At 45.9% G+C, this 21,155-nt stretch overlaps 1 protein-coding gene across 1 annotated transcript; it reads left to right on the forward strand.

Moving 5' to 3' along the window:
* The first annotated feature begins 16,490 nt into the window (after window positions 1-16,490).
* Window positions 16,491-17,444, forward strand: LOC140902922 (olfactory receptor 6N2-like). The gene has a single exon (XM_073323504.1). The coding sequence runs from the start codon at window positions 16,491-16,493 to the stop codon at window positions 17,442-17,444; it is 954 nt and encodes a 317-aa protein (XP_073179605.1).
* Window positions 17,445-21,155: the final 3,711 nt, after the last annotated feature.

The following is a 21,155-nucleotide window of genomic DNA, read 5'->3' on the forward strand; positions in this document are numbered from 1 at the left end:
TTCCTAATATCCAACCTAAACCTCCCCCACTGCAACTTGAGACCATTACACCTCGATCTGTCACCTGCTACCACTGAGAACAGTCTAAATCCATCCTCTTTGGAACCCCCTTTCAGGTAGTTGAAAGCAGCTATCAAATCCCCCCTCATTCTTCTCTTCTGCAGACTAAACAATCCCAGTTCCCTCAGCCTCTCCTTATAAGTCATGTGTTCCAGTCCCCTAATCATTTTTGTTGCCCTCCGCTGGACTCTTTCCAATTTTTCCACATCCTTCTTGTAGTGTGGGGCCCAAAACTGGACACAGTACTCCAGATGAGGCCTCACCAATGTCGAATAGAGGGGAACGATCACGTTCCTCGATCTACTGGCAATGCCCCCATACATCCCAAAATGCCTTTGGCCTTCTTGACAACAACGGCACACTGTTGATTTATATCCACCTTCTCGTCCACTGTAACCCCTAGGTCCTTTTCTGCAGAACTGCTCCCTAGCCATTCAGTCCCTAGTCTGTACCAGTGCATGGGGTTCTTCCGTCCTAAGTGCAGGACTCTGCACTTGTCCTTGTTGAACCTCATCAGATTTCTTTTGGCCCAATCCTCTAATTTGTCTAGGGTCCTCTGTAACCTATCCCTACCCTCCAGCGTATCTACCTCTCCTCCCAGTTTAGTGTCATCTGCAAACTTGCTGAGGGTGCAATCCACACCATCCTCCAGATCATTAATGAAGATATTGAACAAAACCAACCCCAGGACCGACCCTTGGGGCACTCCACTTGATACCAGCTGCCAACTAGACATGGAGCCATCAATCACTAACCCTTGAGCCCAACAATCTAGCCAGCTTTCTATCCACCTTATCATCCATTCATCCAGCCCATACGTCTTTAACTTACTGCCAAGAATACTGTGGGAGACCGTGTCAAAAGCTTTGCTAAAGTCAACGAAAACACATCCACTGCTTTCCCCTCATCCACACAGCCAGTTATCTTGTCCTGGAAGGCAATTAGATTAGTCAGGCATGACTTGCCCTTGGTGAATCCATGCTGACTGTTCCTGATCACTTTCCTCTCCTCTAAGTGCTTCAGAATTGATTCCTTGAGGACCTGCTCCATGATTTTCCCAGGGACTGAGGTGAGGCTGACTGGCCTGTAGTTCCCAGGATCCTCCTTCTTCCCTTTTTTAAAGATGGGCACTACATTAGCCTTTTTGCAGTCGTCCGGGACCTCCCCCAATCGCCATAAGTTTTCAAAGATAATGGCCAATGGCTCTACAATCACATCCGCCAACTTCTTTAGCACTCTTGGATGCAGCGTGTCCGGCCCCATGGACTTGTACTCGTCCAGCTTGTCTAAATAGTCCCGAACCACTTCTTTCTTCACAGAGGCCTGGTCACCTCCTCCCATGCTGTGCTGCCCAGTGCAGTAGTCTGGGAGCTGACCTTGTTCATGAAGACAGGCAAAAAAAGTATTGAGTACATTATCTTTTTCCACATCCTCTGTCACTAGGTTGCCTCCCTCATTCAGTGAGGGGCCTACACTTTCCTTGGCTTTCTTCCTGTTGCTATCATACCTGAAGAAACCCTTCTTCTTACTCTTAACATCTCTTGCTAGCTGCACCTCCAGGTGTGATTTGGCTTTCCTGATTTCACTCCTGCATGCCCGAGCAATATTTTTATACTCTTCCTTGGTCATTTGTCCAATCTTCCACTTCTTGTAAGCTTCTTTTTTATGTTTAAGATCAGCAATGATTTCACTGTTAAGCCAAGCTGGTCACCTGCCATATTTACTATTCTTTGTACACATCGGGATGGTTTGTCCCTGTAACCAATTCTTTAAAATACAGCCAGCTCTCCTGGACTCCTTTCCCCCTCATGTTATTCTCCCAGGGGATCCTGCCCATCAGTTCCCTGAGGTTGTCAAAATTGCCACTTAGGAGCCTCATTTTGATTTTCAGCAGGACATTGTCTCCCAGGGACAGATCTTTAAAACTATTCAGACATCTAAAGGTGCAGATGGGAGTCAGGTGCCGAACTTCCCTAGGCACTTTTGAAAATCCCACTGGGCTTCTCTCTGTCTGCATCACTAAGCACCTAAACACCTTTGAAAAACTGGCCCCCAATTCCCACCAAAAGTCAATGGGAGTTGGGCCCTTACCTCCCCTTCATCCCTTTGAAACTCTCCCCCCTGAGGCACTAACAAAAAGTTTACCCAAAGAGTGTTTTATTATTCCATGGTATTAAGGGCCTTACCAGTTTCCACTGAACTTAACGGGAAGGCTTCCATCAACGACTTCCATCAGCACCTAATTTTCCAAATATCTCAGCACCTTGGGTACTGAGGGAGACTTCTCCCTGCCTTGCAGCACTATTCATTTGGGAGAGACATGGGCCGTTGGGAGGTGCTGGGCTCCTCACTTTATCATTTTTCAAGAGCGGAACTTCTCTGGGCTGCTGACGATTGCCTTAGGCTAATTAACCCTCCAGGAGAAGAGCTGCCACTTGGTCCCACACCACACACAGATCAATAATGAGCCAACTTTGCTCCCTATAAACAAGCTAGTTATACCTAACTCTTGGGAGTTCTCCAGGACTAATGAGCGCTACTCTGCCTTGCCCAGAGAGGCATTGATTTATTACAAAAACAAATTAAGATGGTGTTCCCAGAGCTGTTCATCTTGTAAGAATAGACGGAAACTTCAAATAAAACGGTATACAGACCTCGTCGTGCAAAGACCTGACATTTCCTCTTTTCACACAGTACCCACTGGAAAGCAGATTGAAAATGGAGATTTTAAGTGAAAGCGATAATATGAAAGAAATCTGCTGGTGCAGAAGTGGCGCACCAGAAACTCCTTGACACCCTTTGAAAGGGTCCATATTAATTACGGGGGGAACTCTCTGCTAACACATCACCAGGTATTAGAGTACAGGGATCATCTATTCCCTAGAAACTTGCATTCAAGAGGGCAAGATTCATCCACTACCTAGTAGCTACCCGTTTGAAGATGGGTGTTGACACTCTCCAGAGGTGCACTGACCTCCCACAGCTGTAGACAGGGACCACCAATAGCCCCATCTGGGAATGGTAGGAACAGGCCAGGCAAAGATGCCCTGCCCCCACCTGGACACAAACAATGGATGTCACTAGGGGCTAGATCCACAAACAGATTTAGGCATCTAACTGCCTTTTTAGATGCCAAAGTCCAAAATTAAGATCTTCAAAACCCTGACTCAGCCATCACCTAATCCTGTAAACACCTAAAAATCTGGCACTGGGCATGCACAGAGCCACCTCAGCCTTCATGCCTGGTCACCTTGCTCAAAGCTAGGCCCTGGTGAGCTCCCAAAGCCTCCCTCACCTGTGGGGCCCAATCCCATGCCTGTGCTCAGGGGCCACCTAGCAGGCCCCACACAAAACACAGCCAATGGAGGAGGAATTAACTGTGCTCTCCTTATAGCCTTTAGCCCAGTGGGTAGAGCACTTACCAAGAAGGTGGGAAACGTGCTCAGTTCCACACACTGCCTGATGTGCCTCAGGGATTTGAACCCAGGTCTTCCACAACCCAAGTGAGCACCTCACCCAGGGCCAGCTCCAGGCACCAGCATGCCAAGCAGGTGCGTGGAGCAGCAATCCGCAAGGGGCAGCCGTCCGTGTGCCGTTAGGGCGTTTCTGCCCCTTGCAGATTGCAATTCTGTGGCAGCTCTATGGGCAGCAGCTCCCAGCTCTTTCAGCCACGCACAGGGGCAGCAATTCGGCGTGCTGCTTGGGGCGGCAAAAACGGTAGAGCCGGCTCTGACCTCAACCAGGGGGGAGGAGCCATTGGATCCAGGCTATAGCTGAATACTAGGGACAACAAATGACAAAACAGGGACAGGAGTGAGGTCAAAGGTTAAAAATCAGGGAACCAGAGAGGGACATGGTAGATGGACATGTGCCCCCTGTGGTGTGGGATTGAAAATGGTCAGTACTCATCAGGCCTTTTCTGGCCCGTGTATCCACCTGGGGGATTGGAAAGACAGAGGCACCAGGCTGCTGCTGCTTCTGCCATCACCATTGGGCGTTCCAAAGAACTTGGGTACCCCCATCACATTCCATTAACTAAATAACAAAGCAGAGCAATGCTGGCACAGCCTCTGGGTGTACTGGGTGTGGTGCAGGAACTTATTTCAGGCTATAGCCTGTAGAGGGCTCCATGATGGTCAGTGAACCGGAAATGGTAGAGTGCAAAGGGAACCAAGTTCAGGGACAGGGATGGCTGTGGAGGGAAGGGCAAGTAGCTTGAGAAATGGGCCTGAGAGACAATCAGGGAAGCAGGCTGTGTCTGGCAGGGGGTAAAGGCATAGGCGCCGATGCCATGGGTGCTCTGGGACTGGAGCACCCACAGGGAAAAATTAGTGGGGCTCTGCAGCCAGCAGCAGCCAAGCTCCCTCCGCCTCCTCCTTCTCCCGGCCCGAGCATGCCACATCCCCGATCCTCCACCTACCTCCCAGAGTTTCCCACCCAGCCACCGTCAAACAGGTGTTTGGCAGCGTTAGCACACTCCGGGAGGGAAGGGGAGGAATGGGAACATGGCTCACTCAGGGGAGGGGGCTGGGAAGAGGCAGGGCCAGGGCAGGGATTTGGGGAAGGAGTCTGAATGGGGCGAGGAAGGGATGGGAAGAAACAGGGCAGGAGCGGGGCCTCTTGGAAGGGGTGGAGTGGGGGGCAGGGCCAGCATCAGAGCAGGGGTCGAGCACCCTGGGAAAGAGGGGAAGTTGGCACCTATGAGTAAAGAATACAGCTTATAAGCAGGAGGTCTGAAGCAACTGCACATCTGGACAAAGGGGGAATGCAGAGGGCTCCCCAATGAGACCAAAGACAAAAACACTTAACTCTGGCCTTTGGGATCTACAAGCTAATATCAAATTGACCTCCAAGTCAGGAATGGATTAGAAAGGGCAACCCAGATACTAGTATTAAAATGGTCCATTGGGCAGTTATCCTTGTATCCGTCTACAGTAGAACCCGGTTTATCTGACCCACCATTATCTGGCTCTTCGTGTTAACTAGTCAGCCAGTGCACACAGATCCAAATAGTGGTAATCTCTCCTCTGGCCTCTAGATGGCGATAAAGCATTGCACTTTCCCATTATCTGGTTTATCTGGATTCTTGATTATCTGATCTGGCCCCAGTCCCAGTTAGGTCAGATAAACGGGGTTCTGCTGTACTGGGGTGCGCTAGAGGCAGAGTTAGAAACCACTTGTCCTTTGTTATTGTATCTGCTAACCAGAAACTGGTCAGAAAATGGGTTTGCTTTCCGTGGAACATTTTGATCAAAACCAACAAAAATTTATTTTCATCTAAATTTTCCAGAGAACATTTTGATTTTTCAGTGAAAAATTCAAATACTGAAAAACTTTGGCTGAAAGCCAAAATACTTTGTTTTGGAAATTTAGAGATTCCAAGGCAAAAAAGGGACCATTGTGATTGTCTACTCTGGCCTCCTGTATAACACAGGCCAGAGAACTTCCCCAAAATATTTCCTAGAGCAGACCTTTTACAAAAATAGTCAGTGTCAGAGAATCCACCATAGCCCCTGGTAAATTGTTCTAACGGTTGATTACCCTCCTGTCATAAATATAAAGGGAATGGTAACCACCTGTCTCTATACAGTGCTATAAAATCCCTCCTGGCCAGAGGCAAAACCCTTTACCTGTAAAGGGTTAAGAAGCTAAGTTAACCTCCATGGCACCTGACCCCAAATGACCAATGAGGGGACAAGATACTTTCAAATCTGGAGGGGGGGGGAACAAAGGGTTCTCTTTGTCTGTGTGTTACTTTTGCCAGGAACAGATCAGAAATGCAAGCCTTCCAACTCCTGTTAAGTTAGTAAGTAAACTAGCGAGAAAATGCGTTAGATTTTATTTTGTTTAATGGCTGGTAAAATAAGCTGTGCTGGAGGGAATGTATATTCCTGTTTTTGTGTCTTTTTGTAATTTAAGGTTTTTGCCTAGAGGGATTCTCTATTTTTTTAATCTGATTACCCTGTAAGGTATTTACCATCCTGATTTTACAGAGGTGATTATGTTACCTTTTCTTTCATTAAAATTCTTCTTTTAAGAACCTGATTGATTTTTCATTGTTCTTAAGATCCAAAGGTTTGGGTCTGTGTTCACCTGTACAAACTGGTGAGGATTCTCATCAAGCCTTCCCCAGGAAACGGGGTGTAGGGCTTGGGGAGATATTTTGGGGGAAGACGTCTCCAAGTGGTCTCTTTCCCTGTTCTTTGTTTAAAATGCTTGGTGGTGGCAGCGTATGGTTCAAGGCCAAGGCAAAGTTTGTACCTTGGGGAAGTTTTTAACCTAAGCTGGTAAGAATAAGCTTGGGGGGGGGGGTTTGATACAGGTCCCCACAGCTGTACCCTAGAGTTCAGAGTGGGGAAGGAACCTTGACACCTCCCTTTCAAAAATTTTCACCTTATGTCCAGTCTGAATTTGCCTAGCTTCAGTTTCCAGCCATTGGATCGTGCTCATTATCAAATATTTACTTCCCATGTAGATTCTCAGACTGTAATCAAGTTATCCCTTAACTTTCTCTTTGTTAAATTAACTACATTGAAGTATTTGAGCCTAACACTGTAAGCCATGTATTCTAACCCTTTAATAATTCTTGTGCCTCTTCACTGAATCCTCTCCAATTTATCAACATCCTACTTGAAATGTGGGCACCACAACTGGACACAGGATTCCAGAACCAAACATATAACCGCCCTACTCCTACTCTCCATTCCCCTGTTTACACATCCCACGATTTCATTAATACTTTTGCTCACACTGGCAGCTCATGTTTAGCTGCTTATCAGCCATAACCCCGAAATCTTTTTCAGAATCACTGCTTCCCAGGATAGCATCCTCCATCATGTAAGTATGGCTGCCCCTAGATGTATATATTTACATTTAGCCATATTAAATGCACATTGTTTGCTTGTCCCTAGTTTACCAAGCAATCTTACCATTGCTGCTGTGATGTCCCATGGGAGTTGTATTTGGGGGTGCCACATTCTCCCATTTCACCCCTCCCCCAGGTGGGGTTCCATAATCAGACTGGATTTTCAAAAGCGTTCAACCAGCAACAGCTTCCATTGAGAGAAAGAGAATTCCCACCCTCGTGCACAATCATGGGAATTGAAGGGTGCTGCTGAGCACTTCTGAAAATCTGTCCCCCTCGTCTGGTGTTAAAATAAGAGCTGAGCTGTTTTGAAAATGTAGTCCTCACTGTGGTGAAGTGGTTGGTTCGGTTTTTTGTTTTTGTTCTTGTGGGTGGATTTATGTTGGGATGTGGGCCATTGGTATTCTAACACTCTACCAATGGTGAGCCCCTCCTCTAGAGATGTGGGTATCTTGGGGCCAAAACATCGATGGTAGTTGCCACCTAGTATCATGCCAACTCATTGACTTCTTGACCCTTATGCTGAGTGGCTTGCTCTCATAAGGTGAGCTGAAAACTCTGACAAGTCAAATGTTTTCAAAGGTGAACCATCCACAGGATTACCATACATCTGGACTTTCTTGGCCTCTTTTTTGGTAGTCTGCTCTCCATCCAAGTGAAAATGTCTGGGATTTTTCAAGCAGAGTAGACTTTGCAGCTCAGAAAGAGCCATCTCCATTCCCTGATTGGTCCCTCCCTGCATCTGTGGCTGCAAGATCCCACCTGCCCTGGCCTGGCCTGGCCCACCAAGTAAGCAGAGGCACCAAGCACCTCTTGGACAGTCCACATGTCCGCTGCGAGGGGTCTCAGATTCCAGCTGGGAGGGGTGACAGGGACAGGCCCTGGTGGGGAGACACCTGCAGGGAGGCATTGATTGATGAGCTGGTGCTGAGTCCTGGGCCTGTGCCAGGCACCCTACCACCATGACAGGAAATGCAACACTGCCCCCCACCTTGAGTTAGGCTACAGGTAATCCCTCCAGTACCCTCAAATGCCTCCTCCAGTCCCAATATATGCAAACCTCAACAGCACCCCCAAAACCCCTTCCCCATACACACTCCCCCTCCTGTTCTCCCAAATACCCCCTCCCAGTACACACATACCCTCCAGTATCCCCAAATGTCCCCTCCAGCACCCCTCAAATGCCCCCCAATACACACATACCACTCTAGCAACCTGAAAAGCCCCCTCCCCTCCCAGTATACACCTCCAGCAGCCCCCCAAAATGCCCCCACCCAGTATTCACACAATCCTCCAGCACCCCCAAATATCCCATCCAAAACCCCCTAAATAACCCTCCCAGTACACACACACCCCTCCAGAACCCCCAAATACCTCCTCCAGTACCCCTCAACTGTACCCTTCTCCCACTCCCACCCCCCCATGCTCCCACAGAAGTGTCCTTTATTTGTGAACTTGAAATATGGTGACCCATGGGGGGGAGGGATAGCTCAGTGGTTTGAGCATTGGCCTGCTAAACCCAGGGTTGTGAGTTCAATCCTTGAGGGGGCCATTTAGGGATCTGGGGCAAAAATTGGGGATTAGTCCTGCTTTGAGCAGGGGGTTGGACTAGATGACCTCCTGAGGTCCCTTCCAACCTTGATATTCTATTATTCTAATTCTATGACCCTAACCATCCATAAAAGTTTGTTTCCCTGGTGGAACAAATGGAAGACTTGGATGAGCTTGTTGGACCAGGAGGGCAGAATGTTTGTACATTTATACCCGTAGCCTAAAGAACATGGCCAGCACATGTCCTGCCGAATGAATCACTACATAGACAGTGTGTGAGAATCCCATGGTCTCCCTGTGTATCAAGAATTGAAGCACTAATGACAGGTTTCAGAGTAACAGCCGTGTTAGTCTGTATTCGCAAAAAGAAAAGGAGTACTTGTGGCACCTTAGAGACTAACCAATTTATTTGAGCATGAGCTTTCACTTGATCACTTCATCCGATGAAGTGAGCTAAAGCTCATGCTCAAATAAATTGGTTAGTGTCTAAGGTGCCACAAGTCCTCCTTTTTTTTTTTTTTGAAGCACTAATGAATCCATTGCCTTTACTTTTCGGAAGCTGAGGTTGCCAGGGACCATTGGGGTTCCAACACCTTGCTGATCAGCAGCCCCATTATTCCTTCAGAAAGTTGGCAACTTTTGCCATACAGATCATATGCATCCAGACGCTGATAACTCTGGAGTGAAGCATCTCTCCCTCTGAGGCTGCATGAGAACTGGACTGCTCCTCTGTTGCCTCTTTTTTCTTTCTGCCACATTCTGTGCTCTTTTGAACATCAACAAGTTGTTTCTATGGGGACTGGGTGAGCTAGGACAGGGTTGGATGTGGCTAGTCACATCCTGAAAGCTTCCATGCTTCCTTAATGGAAGTGATCAGAATCCCACTGCCCTTGATCATTGTGCCATCCAAAAGGTGCCATCCCTGACTGACACCTCCATTATCACTCAGCAGTTACACCCATCAACCTTACTTTGTTATCTTATGTATTGCAAGACCAGATTTTGATTTTTCCACATATTTAACACCTGACTAATCACCATTAAACTACTTAGCACTACTAAAATTTATCTTCAGTAAGTAACAGTTATGTAATTAAATCTCAGTTATGTGGTTGTCATTATCTTTCACTACCTTTGGGCTAAATTTATTTCCTGGGAGTGCCAGCTTCTAGCAGCTGGAGATTTAGGGACACCCAGAGCATGAAGTTGTGTCCCTGACCATCCTAGCTAATAACCATTGATGGACCTACCCTTCATGCACTTATCTAATTATTTTTTGAACCCTTCACAACATCCCATAGCAATGAGTTCCACAGATTGACTGTGAATTGTGTCACGAAGTACTTCCTTTTATTTGCTTTAAGCCTGCAGCCTATTAATTTCATCGGGTGACCCCTGGTTCTTGTGTTATTCACTTTCTCCACACTGGGTTTGAACTGAGGATCCTGAGTGAAGGGAGGTGCCTATCTCTGGCCCATTAGACTAGTGCATCAGGTCAGCCACATAGGTAGCCCATGCCTTAGCAGCCTAAACTCTCTCTCTATCTTTCTGGCTTCTACTCCTGCTTGTTACCTGTCTCATGATTGCCCTATGTTTCCCTGTGCCTCCAGATGTCTTTTATGCAGACACTCTGTTACCCCCACTTACCAGTGGCCTTACTTTGGCACTTCTGTTGTGAGGGCTGAGAGCACACCTACAGGATTTGGCCTCATTGGTAAGATAGGCACCACCCCCTAGTTTGAGAGCCCCAGGAGAGGCCATCTCTTCCATAGTAGAGAAAGCAGATGTCCTAGGGCTGCTCTGTGCATAGTTTTTGTACTGCTATGACTATCTTGGTTTAGAAACTGATTAGTCCAAGCAGTACCACCTCCCACTGTGGATGCAGTTATATCAGTATAGATATGCAGCTATCAGGATAGCTTATTCCATAGAACTGAACAGTAAACTCCAGAGACTGGGACTCCCAGAGAAGGGTTGCTTCCAGAGACCATGGGTCAAGCTTCATTGCTTTACAGAATTGAGCAAGCAACAGCCCAGCCACTAGAGAATGTTTGAAAATATTTTTTTCTCCAAATTCCCAGACCTTGAAAGGTGCCTGTTAGGGATCAAGACACAGACAGTCTTCCCTAGTGGATCAGAGCAGGAATCAGGTCCAGTAGGTGGAGCAGACATCCAGGTCACAGAATAAAGTTGAGGGTCAGAACCAGAGTCAGCTGCCCATTATGAGAGCCCAGGGTTGAGCTAGAGGCAGGAATCAAAGCTGAAGGTCAGGACTGGGATAATATACCAAACGCTGAGCCAAGCCAGAGCTGGAATCAGGAGTCAGAACAGGACTTGTAACTGATGGTCAGAAACAAGGAGTTAAGGGCAGGAACCCGAGGTGAGGCAAGGATCAGGCACAGAGCAGGAGCCTCGTGGGAACTATGAGCAAAGGCAGGGGCAAGGCAGGAATCTGGACCAGAGTTGGGTGAAGAATGCCGGAAGCAGACACAAGCACAGTCCACTGCAAGAGTGATTCACCTGCTTACTCAGACAACTTCAAGTTCCTTCTTCTGACTTAAATAGCCTGGCTGGACCAATCGGTGGATCCAAGCGCTCCCCCAGTGGGGACTCCGATGACTGGTGCCTTGGCTGCGGCTGTAGTCCCGCTAGCTCCTTGGCCCAGCAAATTTTAGCAGACACTGGGTGACACACTTCACTGTGGACACTCAGTCTATCACAGATCAGCTGTTGCCTCCCCAAGCTACATGAAGGGAATGCAAGCATCGCCATGGGCTTTATTGTTTATCAGCAAAGTCCAGGGGAATTGTGGGGTTTACATGCGTTTGATGGAAGTCCCATCCCTCCCAGTAAATGCTGCAGCATCCTGACTCCCTGCTTCATCTTGTGCCCCTTTTCCCTGGGCCAGTTGCTTCCCCAGCCCTAGACCCCATGCAGCCACCTCTCCCACATGGTTCTCCAATTCTGATGCCCATCTCCCCTTTCCTGAGCTAGAAATATCACCCCTCCAAAGCCCTGCTCCCCATTATATTTCAGCCTGGTTCCCCCCAAATCCCCAGCCCACCCACCTGAACTTCTAGCTTCTTCAGGAAGATGGCTCCCACCTCCACCATCACTGAAGAGCCCTGAACTTTTCCAATGAGCGCCCCCCCTGCACAAGTCCTCAACTCCCCCTGAAATTACTGTTGCTGGGTGACCCCCCAGGCCTAGTCATTTGTCTCTGACCTCTCCAGTGCTCCTACACACAACTCTGCCATATCCAAAAGTGTCTGCTCCCCTCATCCCCATGTGCCTGTGGGACACATCCCCACTCATGTACCTCTGACCCCTTACAGGCATGCACCCCTGAATCCCATATATGACTCTGACACACACACACCCTCGCCTCTGCCATCCTGCATGAGCCTCTGAACTCCTGATCCAACCTTATGTATCCCTGTGCCCCCCACCGTGATTCCCTGTCGTAGGACATCATGTGCAGTATTTAATTAACTAATTCATTTAATACTTTCTGATGACAGATCCCATCTGTGGATCAGAGCTTCAGCTGAAGCAGTGAAAGCAAAGGCTTCCTCTGCTTCTAGTGAGTGACCATACTGCTCTCGCCTCAGCTACTCAACTGGCTCACTCACAATTGTGGACATGCAGAGGAAGGATGATGTACCCCAGGATGCCTTGGTCCACAGCACACTCATACTATTGTCAGATTCCTGCTATCTGATCATCTCAGTAGAGGAACAGCCAGCTCCTGGGCAACTCAGTGATTGGACTGTGACTTTACAGAGTCTTCATAGTGTTATGAGCTAGATTAAACCTTGTTATGGGGCGAATTAAAATCTTGTTGAGATTGACTAGTGTGACCACATCCTTAAATTAATTTAAATTGTAACAATAAATTAATCCCAAACCCTCACCTAAAACACAAGGGTTTTGTGAATCTGCCCTGGAGTTTTCAAGTGTATGTGCAGGAGTGTTTTGCTGAGTATTACTTTGGAACGGGGCTGTTTGTGAGTGAGAATGAAAGCAAAATACAGAACCAAAGCGAGACAGTCACAGCCTGAAGAAATCCAGGCAGACACCTGTAAATATGTTGTGACTCTGGAAGAAACTACAGCGAACATTTTTGGGTCTGGGGCTGGTTGTTAAAAAGACGTGTGGCTGTAAATAAAGAAGCTATCCCTGTTTTTGGTTCCTTCTGACTTTAGAGAGCAGGCTTTGTACAATTTTGTAAATAAACATAGAAAATACCAGACTGCATTGTCAATTTCTACTCCCATCTGGAACGTCCACAGGGTCCCGAACTTTGGCTAGCTGCTCGGTTCAAAAAGGGGTACCCTTAGGATAGACATATTCAATTGTGAACCATCTCCCAAGGGAAGTGGGGGAATGTCCATTCCTTGAGACACTTTAAACTGGACAAAACACTGCAGACAAATATTGCATGGCATTGTCTTTCATAGGCTGAGAGGAACACAATGAATTAGGCGACTGTGGCTAATTATTCAGCTGTGAGGATGTTGTATGCAAAGATTCCAGTTCTTGTGTTTATTCACCAGGGATAGAGAGCTCCGAGGAGCTTTGCTGTGATTTGCTTCCAGGTATTGAGCCAAGGGAGTGCTTATTTTCTTCTAGATCCCTGATAGATGGGCGAACAAGCCCAGGTAAACAAAACTCTCTCTTCTGGGACAGGGCATAAATCTAGGAAAGGGTCCTCATTCCTACCAGAAAAGCATTGCATCAGGACAGCCAGAGGAGGGATGTGAAAAAGTGGCCATTACACCTGTTAGTACCCAAGCAATGAGCATGACTTGCTCTTTCTCTTGACGTTCTCATCAAACCCCAAATATAACCTGCGTATGTGCAGCACAGGGCAGTAGCTTGCTACCCTAGCTCCTCTTTCCAGTGAGGAGTGGCTAACTGAATGGAGAGAAGGGTTAGTGAGTCTTTGGTGGAGACACTTGGCACTTTAGGCTAATATTCATCTATGAAGCCATCACATTTTTGGACTATGAATAATCTCAGCCTTTTACTCTAATAAATAAATCTGTCTCCAAAGCAAGTAAATGTAACACCAGTGAAAAGTTCATTTAAATATGCAATTTTATTGACATATTTGGATTGCACTGCAGTAAATATTGAGTAAAAGTATTCTAATAAACTAGAAGTGCTATGTCTTGATGGATGTTGATTCTTCATCATGAACTCCCTGTGTTTCTGAGACTGCTTCCTGAGACTGAAGACATCAGGCGAAAGTATAAGAGTGAGTTTATTTCCTTGTTTCTGGCATTTGTTGCATGCAGAATGGTTCATGTTTTGCTACAGGATATTAAGCAGTCAGGATTTTATTTTAGTGAAGTGTGACCACAGAAAAGTTCATGCAGTCCTGTGACACACGTTTATTGCAGGCTAAGGGATAAAATGTTTTGGAGACCCACTGACAGCATTACACTCTATTGAATTACAGAAGGACTTGGGAAATTTCCTGAAAGAATGCAGCTGTCTGAGACATCTTATTACGGACATTATCCCCTCCCTAGTTAAGAGTGCAACCTACTTTCATTGCCAAAGCCCATTTTAGCCCCCTGTAACTTTGGCTTTGAAAATGAGTTAAGCCTGAAAAAAAGTTTGAAAAAAATTGGTCAAACCATTTTTGAATTGCAGGGCACTAGCAGACAGATTTGCACGAATGTGCAGCACTCCAAGCACTGGTGAAGACTGGACACTGGAATATCTGGAAACTTTATTTAGGTTTCTAAATAGAAGCTGTTATATGTTAAACTTTTTTGAAAATCTAACACTAAAAATATACTCTAATTTGAAATATTTGACTTTTGTTAGGTGTTCCTTTGCCTCCCCTGTGCTCTGAGCTAGGCTAAATTATTACCTCTTTGAACTATCCCTATAGTTAACCCTCTTCGAAAATCCATGTGCTGGCTATATTTGAAGAATATAGTTGTAACTATGCAAGCATGTATACATGTAAGTCCCTGCCCCAAAATGTTCACAATCTACAATACTTGAAAGCTTGGTAGCTTGCAATCTGTTTGGATGAGATAAACAAGAGGGTAGGGAAATGAGATAACTTTTATAGGAGGTGCATGGTTCAAAGACAGTGATGAGAGTTATCACAGCTCTCCACCTGCCCATCTATTTTTAGGACACAGTTTGATGGATTAGTTAGGGAAGAGGGGAGTTTTGAGAAGGGACTTGAAGAAGGACAAAGTGGTTTCTTAAGGTGTCTTGCCCCCCAGTAAATCCCAGATCTGAAGTAGGCGCCCAGGCTCCCTGTACAATGCATGAGGAAAGCTAGGTGCCGAAGCATGGGATGCACAGAAGCCAGACTGCTGATTGGGGACCTGCCTGACCTAGATCAGTGGTTTTCAATCAGGGGTATGTATACCCCTGGGGAGATGCAACGGTCTTCCAGGGGTACATCAAGTCAGCGAGATATTTGCCCAGTTTTACAACAGGCTACATAAAAAGCACTAGCGAAGTCAGTACAAACTAAAATTGCATACATACAAAATGAAAACATCAGCAAGTTTTCAGTACTAGTATGCTGACACTTTTGTATTTTTATGTCTGATTTTGTAAGCAACTACTTAGTGAAACTTGGGAATATGCAAGACAGATCAGACTCCTGAAAGAGTTACAATAGTCTGGAAAGGATGAGACCCACTGATCTAGCAAATAGGAAATGCCAGGAAGAAAGGTGGGGATTAAGCCCCTCCCCCTCCCAGGCAGTTAAGTGCTGAACTCTGGGACCCAGGAGGGTGCCTCTCTTGGCTTCGCATTCTCAGCCATGAACTCTCTCCTGGAGTCAGGCGCCTGAGCCATGACCACCCATCCCTTATTTTAAGAGCCACCCCTTGACCATTTTAACATTTAATGGAAATTGATGATAATTGCACTGTATGCTCAGGGATATCGTGTTTCCCTAAAACATCCCTTGAAATAAAGCATCATTGTCCCTTATTTTCCATGTGGTTTTCCCTTACTTCCACCCAGCAAAGGAGAGTCACCCATCAGCCCTTTCTTACAAAAAACCAGAGAGTGTCAAATGTAACACACACCACTGACCCCCCCCCCCAATAGCAGGGTGGTGAGGACACTCACTTGAGATGTGGGAAACCTGTTTTCAGAGCCCTGCTCTGTCTGATTTGGAGCAGGGACGTGAACGTGGGTCTCCCCTTCACCCGGCGAGCGCCCTGACCACTGGCAGTAGAGTCAATTTCTCTCATTCTCTCTCTGGCCCAATTAATATTTACTACAAATTGGATCCCTGTTTGAAGAGGTGTGGAAGGACGTGACAGGATCCCTGACTGAGGTGGGGGAGGAGCTGATGGGATCCCTGTTTTTGGAGGTGGGGGAGGAGCCGATGTGTTCCGTTTGTGGCGAGGAGGCTGGTGTGATCCCTGTTTGTGGAGGGGGGGAGGTGCTGCTGGGCTCTCTGTGGATGGGGGGAGAGGTGACAGGATCCCTGTTTGTGGAGGACGGCGGGAAGGTGGGCTGGATTCCCTTTTTGAAGAGGTGGGGGAAGGACTGATGGCATCTCTGTTTGATGACATGGGGAGATTCAGTTTGGGGGATTTTGTGGAGGGATAAGTGGGAAGAGGGCGATGGTTGCTGTTGGTGTTTCCATAGGTCACTTTGAAGTACTCGTTTTGGGGAGTGTCTATTATTGTGGGGAAGTTCTGTGGCCTGTGTTATCCAGGAGTTCCGACCTGAAAGTCATAATGGTCCCTCTGGCCTTAGAATCTATCAGCCTAAGGATCAATGAAGCGCCATTTATTGCCAAGATTAGTGTGCAGTGTCACAGAAGAGCAAGTGAAGGGTGAGGAGGAATGGAGGGTGATGGGACATTTGTGGGCTTGGCCCTGAATCAGCCAAATATACTAACAGTTTCTTTGGGTTACTTTCAGCATTTTACTTTATTGATCCATCATCTGAGAGGTCTTTTGATTTTCGTGGAGCTTCGAATATCTAAGTGTTTGCAAGCTAATCCATTGGCAGCATGGGAATCAGCAACTGGAGCAATGTAACCGAATTCATAATTGTGGGATTCCCAAACCTTCAGGGCTTCCACACATTCCTTTTTGCCCTGCTGCTTCTCATCTACCTCTTTGCCATTTTCGGGAATGTGGTGATTTTCACAGTCATCAGGTCAGATGCTCGACTTCACACACCTATGTACTTTTTTATCAGCAGTTTATCTTTCTTGGAAATCTGGTATACAGCAGTTACTATCCCCAAAATGCTTTCAAACTTACTCAGCAAGAGAAAAAGCATTTCCTTCACTGGGTGCCTCTTACAAACATATTTCTTCCATTCCCTAGGAGCCACTGAATGTTACCTGCTAACAGCAATGGCTTATGACAGATATTTAGCTATCTGTAATTCACTGCGCTATCCTGCCATCATGACTCCGAAAGTGTGCACTCAGTTGGCTGCTAGCTGTTGGATTTGTGGCTTCATGTGTCCTGTCATTGAGGTAATCTTGGTTTCCAAACTGCCTTTCTGTGGCCCCAATGAAATCCAGCATATCTTCTGTGATTTCCCCCCTCTGCTGAGCTTGGCCTGTACAGACACCTCCATCAATGTCCTGGTTGATTTTATAGTCAATGCATTTATAATCCTGCTGACATTTTTGTTCATCATGGTCTCGTACATAAAGATTATAAAAGCCATATTGAAAATACGCACACCTGAGGGGCGGGAAAAGGCCTTTTCCACCTGTGCCACTCACCTGACTGTGGTTCTGCTATTTTTTGGGAGTATTATATTTATGTATGTACGATTAAAGAAAAGCTATTCCTTGGATTATGACAGGGCATTTGCTGTGATTTATGCTGTCTTGACTCCTTTAGCCAATCCAGTCATCTATAGTTTACGGAACAAAGAAATACTGAATGCAATAAAAAGGAAAATCCCACAAAAAGGAGTAATCAACAGCAGTGAGCACCCCTGAGTCCTGTGTGAGCTCTCCTCCTCCAAAGCAGCTGATCCCGGATTCTCTATGGAGGAACACTGTGCATGTGGTTTTCTTTCTGGTTTATAATCTGGCCAAGCCCTGGCCTATATTTGCAATTCTGGTGGCTGACTAGAATGACTGGGCACTCCCTCACTGTCTCTGAGATACACTTTTAAAAATCTATCATTTTAAAATCTTTTAAAATCTACTTTATTTCCAGGGCATTTCGGTCCCCCTTTGCCTGCCCCCCGGCCCTTCCTTCTAACTTTCTATATTCTTTTCACAGTCAGTATTTTTTTTTTCTCTTCTTGTTTATTTTGATCTGTTGTTTCACTTCTCCAGCAGCCCAAGGCACCAGGAGATAGCGCCAGGCCTGTGGGACGGTTCCTCTCTTTCCTGCCCTACCTTGGCCAGTCTAGAGCAAGGCCACATGATGGCAATATGGGGTTTCCTCCCTCTGCAGGCTGCCCAGATTCACTGATAGCAGCTACCTTTCGGATGCAGATTATAAAATTCTCAAGTGCTTTGGAAAAACCTGCCATCCTCTAGCATACTGCAGCCTTGTCCTCACAGACTCCAGCTGTACAGGTGGTTACCTCTGGTCTACCCTTCTGCATATCCCACTTCTTCACTTTCGGACAAACCTGAAATGAATCAGCATTAAGATGCACATTCCATATAGCCCTGCACCTTTTGCAGTTATTTATGTCAGTGGAACATAGTTATAACCTCTGCCTTTAATATCTCCTACCAATTACACCCATGGTGCACTGATGTAATTGCATGGACCCGGAGAATCAGGCCCCAGGAACTCTGTAATTTGTCCTTTCTGCCTTAACTCTGCCATTGACTCTACTATTTCTGATACATGTGTGCTGCACTTCATCAACATCTAAAGACATGCTCCTCCTCCTCAATAGCCCTCCCCCAGCCCCAGACTGTGTCTCCATTCACCCGCTTACCACGCTGCAGTGCACTACCCGCCCTCTTTCCCCTTCCTTTCCTCCTTCTCCCATTATGCTTCTGTATCCTTCGCCCCCTTTCCTCTCTTCTATATTCCCCTCTTCATCGTCTCCCCACTCACACTGGACTTTCTCTTCTTGATTCAAAACGAAATACACTGAATTCAATAAAACGGCAGCAGAGAGTTGTAACTGTTTTTCTTTTCCGCTCTATTTTCTTTTACTTTTTGTTTCCATCTAGTATTTCTGAGGGTTTCTGGTTTTTTTGTGCTCAAGACAGTCTCCTCCACAGTTTTCTTTTCCTGACTCTGTTTTTTGACATTCTTTTCCATATTGCTTGCCACCTGTAATAACAGTGACTCAGCACTAAGGTATAAGCCCAACAGGAGAAGTCATTGATACCAGACAGACTGTTTGTTGTGGGACATTAAAGAGGACAGAACACATATGGTGCTGTGCTTTCCCCTCACCACTCAAGAGGAGTCATGAAAGTGGATTTCCTCCCATCAGCTGACTTTGCACATGTAAGGAAGGGCTAAAAACCCCAAACAAAAGGAACTTGGTATTTGCTTGGACGCTGAGTGCAAGGGTTTTCTAGATATAAGCAACAAATCCCCAGCTGCTTATCCTGGGGTAGCTTTAAAAAACATATAAAGCTTGCTTATTATAGACTCGTCTGATACTTTTTGAAAATTACAATTGGAACTCATATGTTTACGTATTTAAATCCTTGTAAATAATTCTTATTTAATTAAGTCTTCATATAGTTTATTATAGGATTGGCTACTAGTGTTGTCTGGTGTGAGATCTAAGGTGCATTGGCCCTGAGGTGAGTGAATGGTGCTTTGGGATTGGGAATATCCTGAATAGTGCTGTGAACCTTGGTGTAAGGGACCAGCTATCACAAATGTAGGCTCACCTGGGTGGTGAGACAGAGCGGAGTACCCCAGGAGATTGTCTGTGAGTCCTGTTAAGGCTGTTATAGTGCCTGAGGAGTTCATTTCTGGTAATTGTTTGATGAAATCTAAGCCTAAAACTCACGGCTAATTTGGGAATTGTGCGCTGCTTCCTAACAGTCTGCCCCAAGGTTGGTCACTCTTGCTCTTGAGTCACTGCAGACAGTGTTAAAAGAGAAATCTAGGTTTCAGAGTAACAGCCGTGTTAGTCTGTATTCGCAAAAAGAAAAGGAGTACTTGTGGCACCTTAGAGACTAACCAATTTATTTGAGCATGAGCATTCGTGAGCTACAGCTCACTTCATTGGATGCATACCGTGGAAACTGCAGCAGACATTATATACACACAGAGACCATGAAACAATACCTCCTCCCGCCCCACTGTCCTGCTGGTAATAGCTTATCTAAAGTGATCATCAAGTTGGGCCATTTCCAGCACAAATCCAGGTTTTCTCACCCTCCGCCCCCCCCCCCCCAACCTCACTCTCCTGCTGGTAATAGCCCATCCAAAGTGACCACTCTCTTCACAATGTATATGATAATCAAGGTGGGCCATTTCCTGCACAAATCCAGGTTCTCTCACTCCCTCACCCCCTTCCAAAAACCACACACACAAACTCACTCTCCTGGGCACTTCATTAACCGCACACAAGCAAACAACTTACAATTTAATATGGTGAAATGTAACTGTCTATATCTGGAAACAAAGAATGTGGGCCATACCTGCAGGGTGGAGGACACTATCCTTGGAAGCAGTGAAAAAGATTTGGGGATAATCGTCTGAACATAAGCTCCCAGTATGATTCATGAGATGCATAAATGGGAAACTTGAGTAAGAGTAGAGAGGCTATTTTACCTCTGTAGTTGATGCTAGTGCAAATCTCCCAGAATTCTCTGACGATTTCTGATGTCCACAAATCAAGACGGATGTTGATAAATTGGAGACAATTCAAAGAATAATCATGAGACTGATTAAAGGATTAGAAAACATATAGTGACAGACTCCATGAGGGCAAAGGTGGGCTGTATGTCACCATAGTAAAAACTGAAAAATGTTACATAACCATTTTATTAGATTTAACTTACGTTTTAAAATCATCACACAAAGTAGAGTTGGCTACTCAAGCCTTCTAGGAAGCACCACAGCTACCTCCTTGGTTTCTTGTTGTCGTTTCTCTGTTAATGAATTTCTCAAATGCAGTTGTTTCATCTTTGGTGGTTTTTTAGGTGTCCAGTATTTCCAGTCCTTAAACTGATATGCTCATCAGTTCATGAACATGATCAGGCACAAAGCAACTTCTCTGAGAAAACAAAATTCTTCTCAGTGATGATTAAGACTGCTTAGATGTAGCTCTTGTGAATGGGACTAAGAAGACATGAATTCCTACTTCTTTCATCCCAGGAAACATAACACAAAGATTTTGTCAAACCACTAGGAATGATAAAAAGTAAGTTGAAGTCAAATCCTCACTAATTCATAATACGACTTTCCAGTCTGTTTTCAAATTCTCTATTCTGTTCTGATCACATGCTCATTGTCAGTAGTGCCTCTCTCCACGCAACTGCAGGTGTTTTATAAGAAAGGCAACTTTATAAGAAAGGCACGCTACATAGAGGATGAGTAGAATCCAGAAGTCGCTGTTGTAAAAATCAAGTTTGTATTTTTTCAGCTGGCTTAACAAATACTTCTCGTCCTCTTCACTTAAGGATTCAGTATAAGTGCCGTCATTAGTCAACTTCTGGACTGAAGTCTTTGCTCGTTCTAGAATGAGTTCAATGGATAGCTCTCTG

This window comes from Lepidochelys kempii, chromosome 24 (genome assembly GCF_965140265.1).
Source record: "Lepidochelys kempii isolate rLepKem1 chromosome 24, rLepKem1.hap2, whole genome shotgun sequence".
NCBI lineage: Eukaryota > Metazoa > Chordata > Testudines > Cheloniidae > Lepidochelys > Lepidochelys kempii.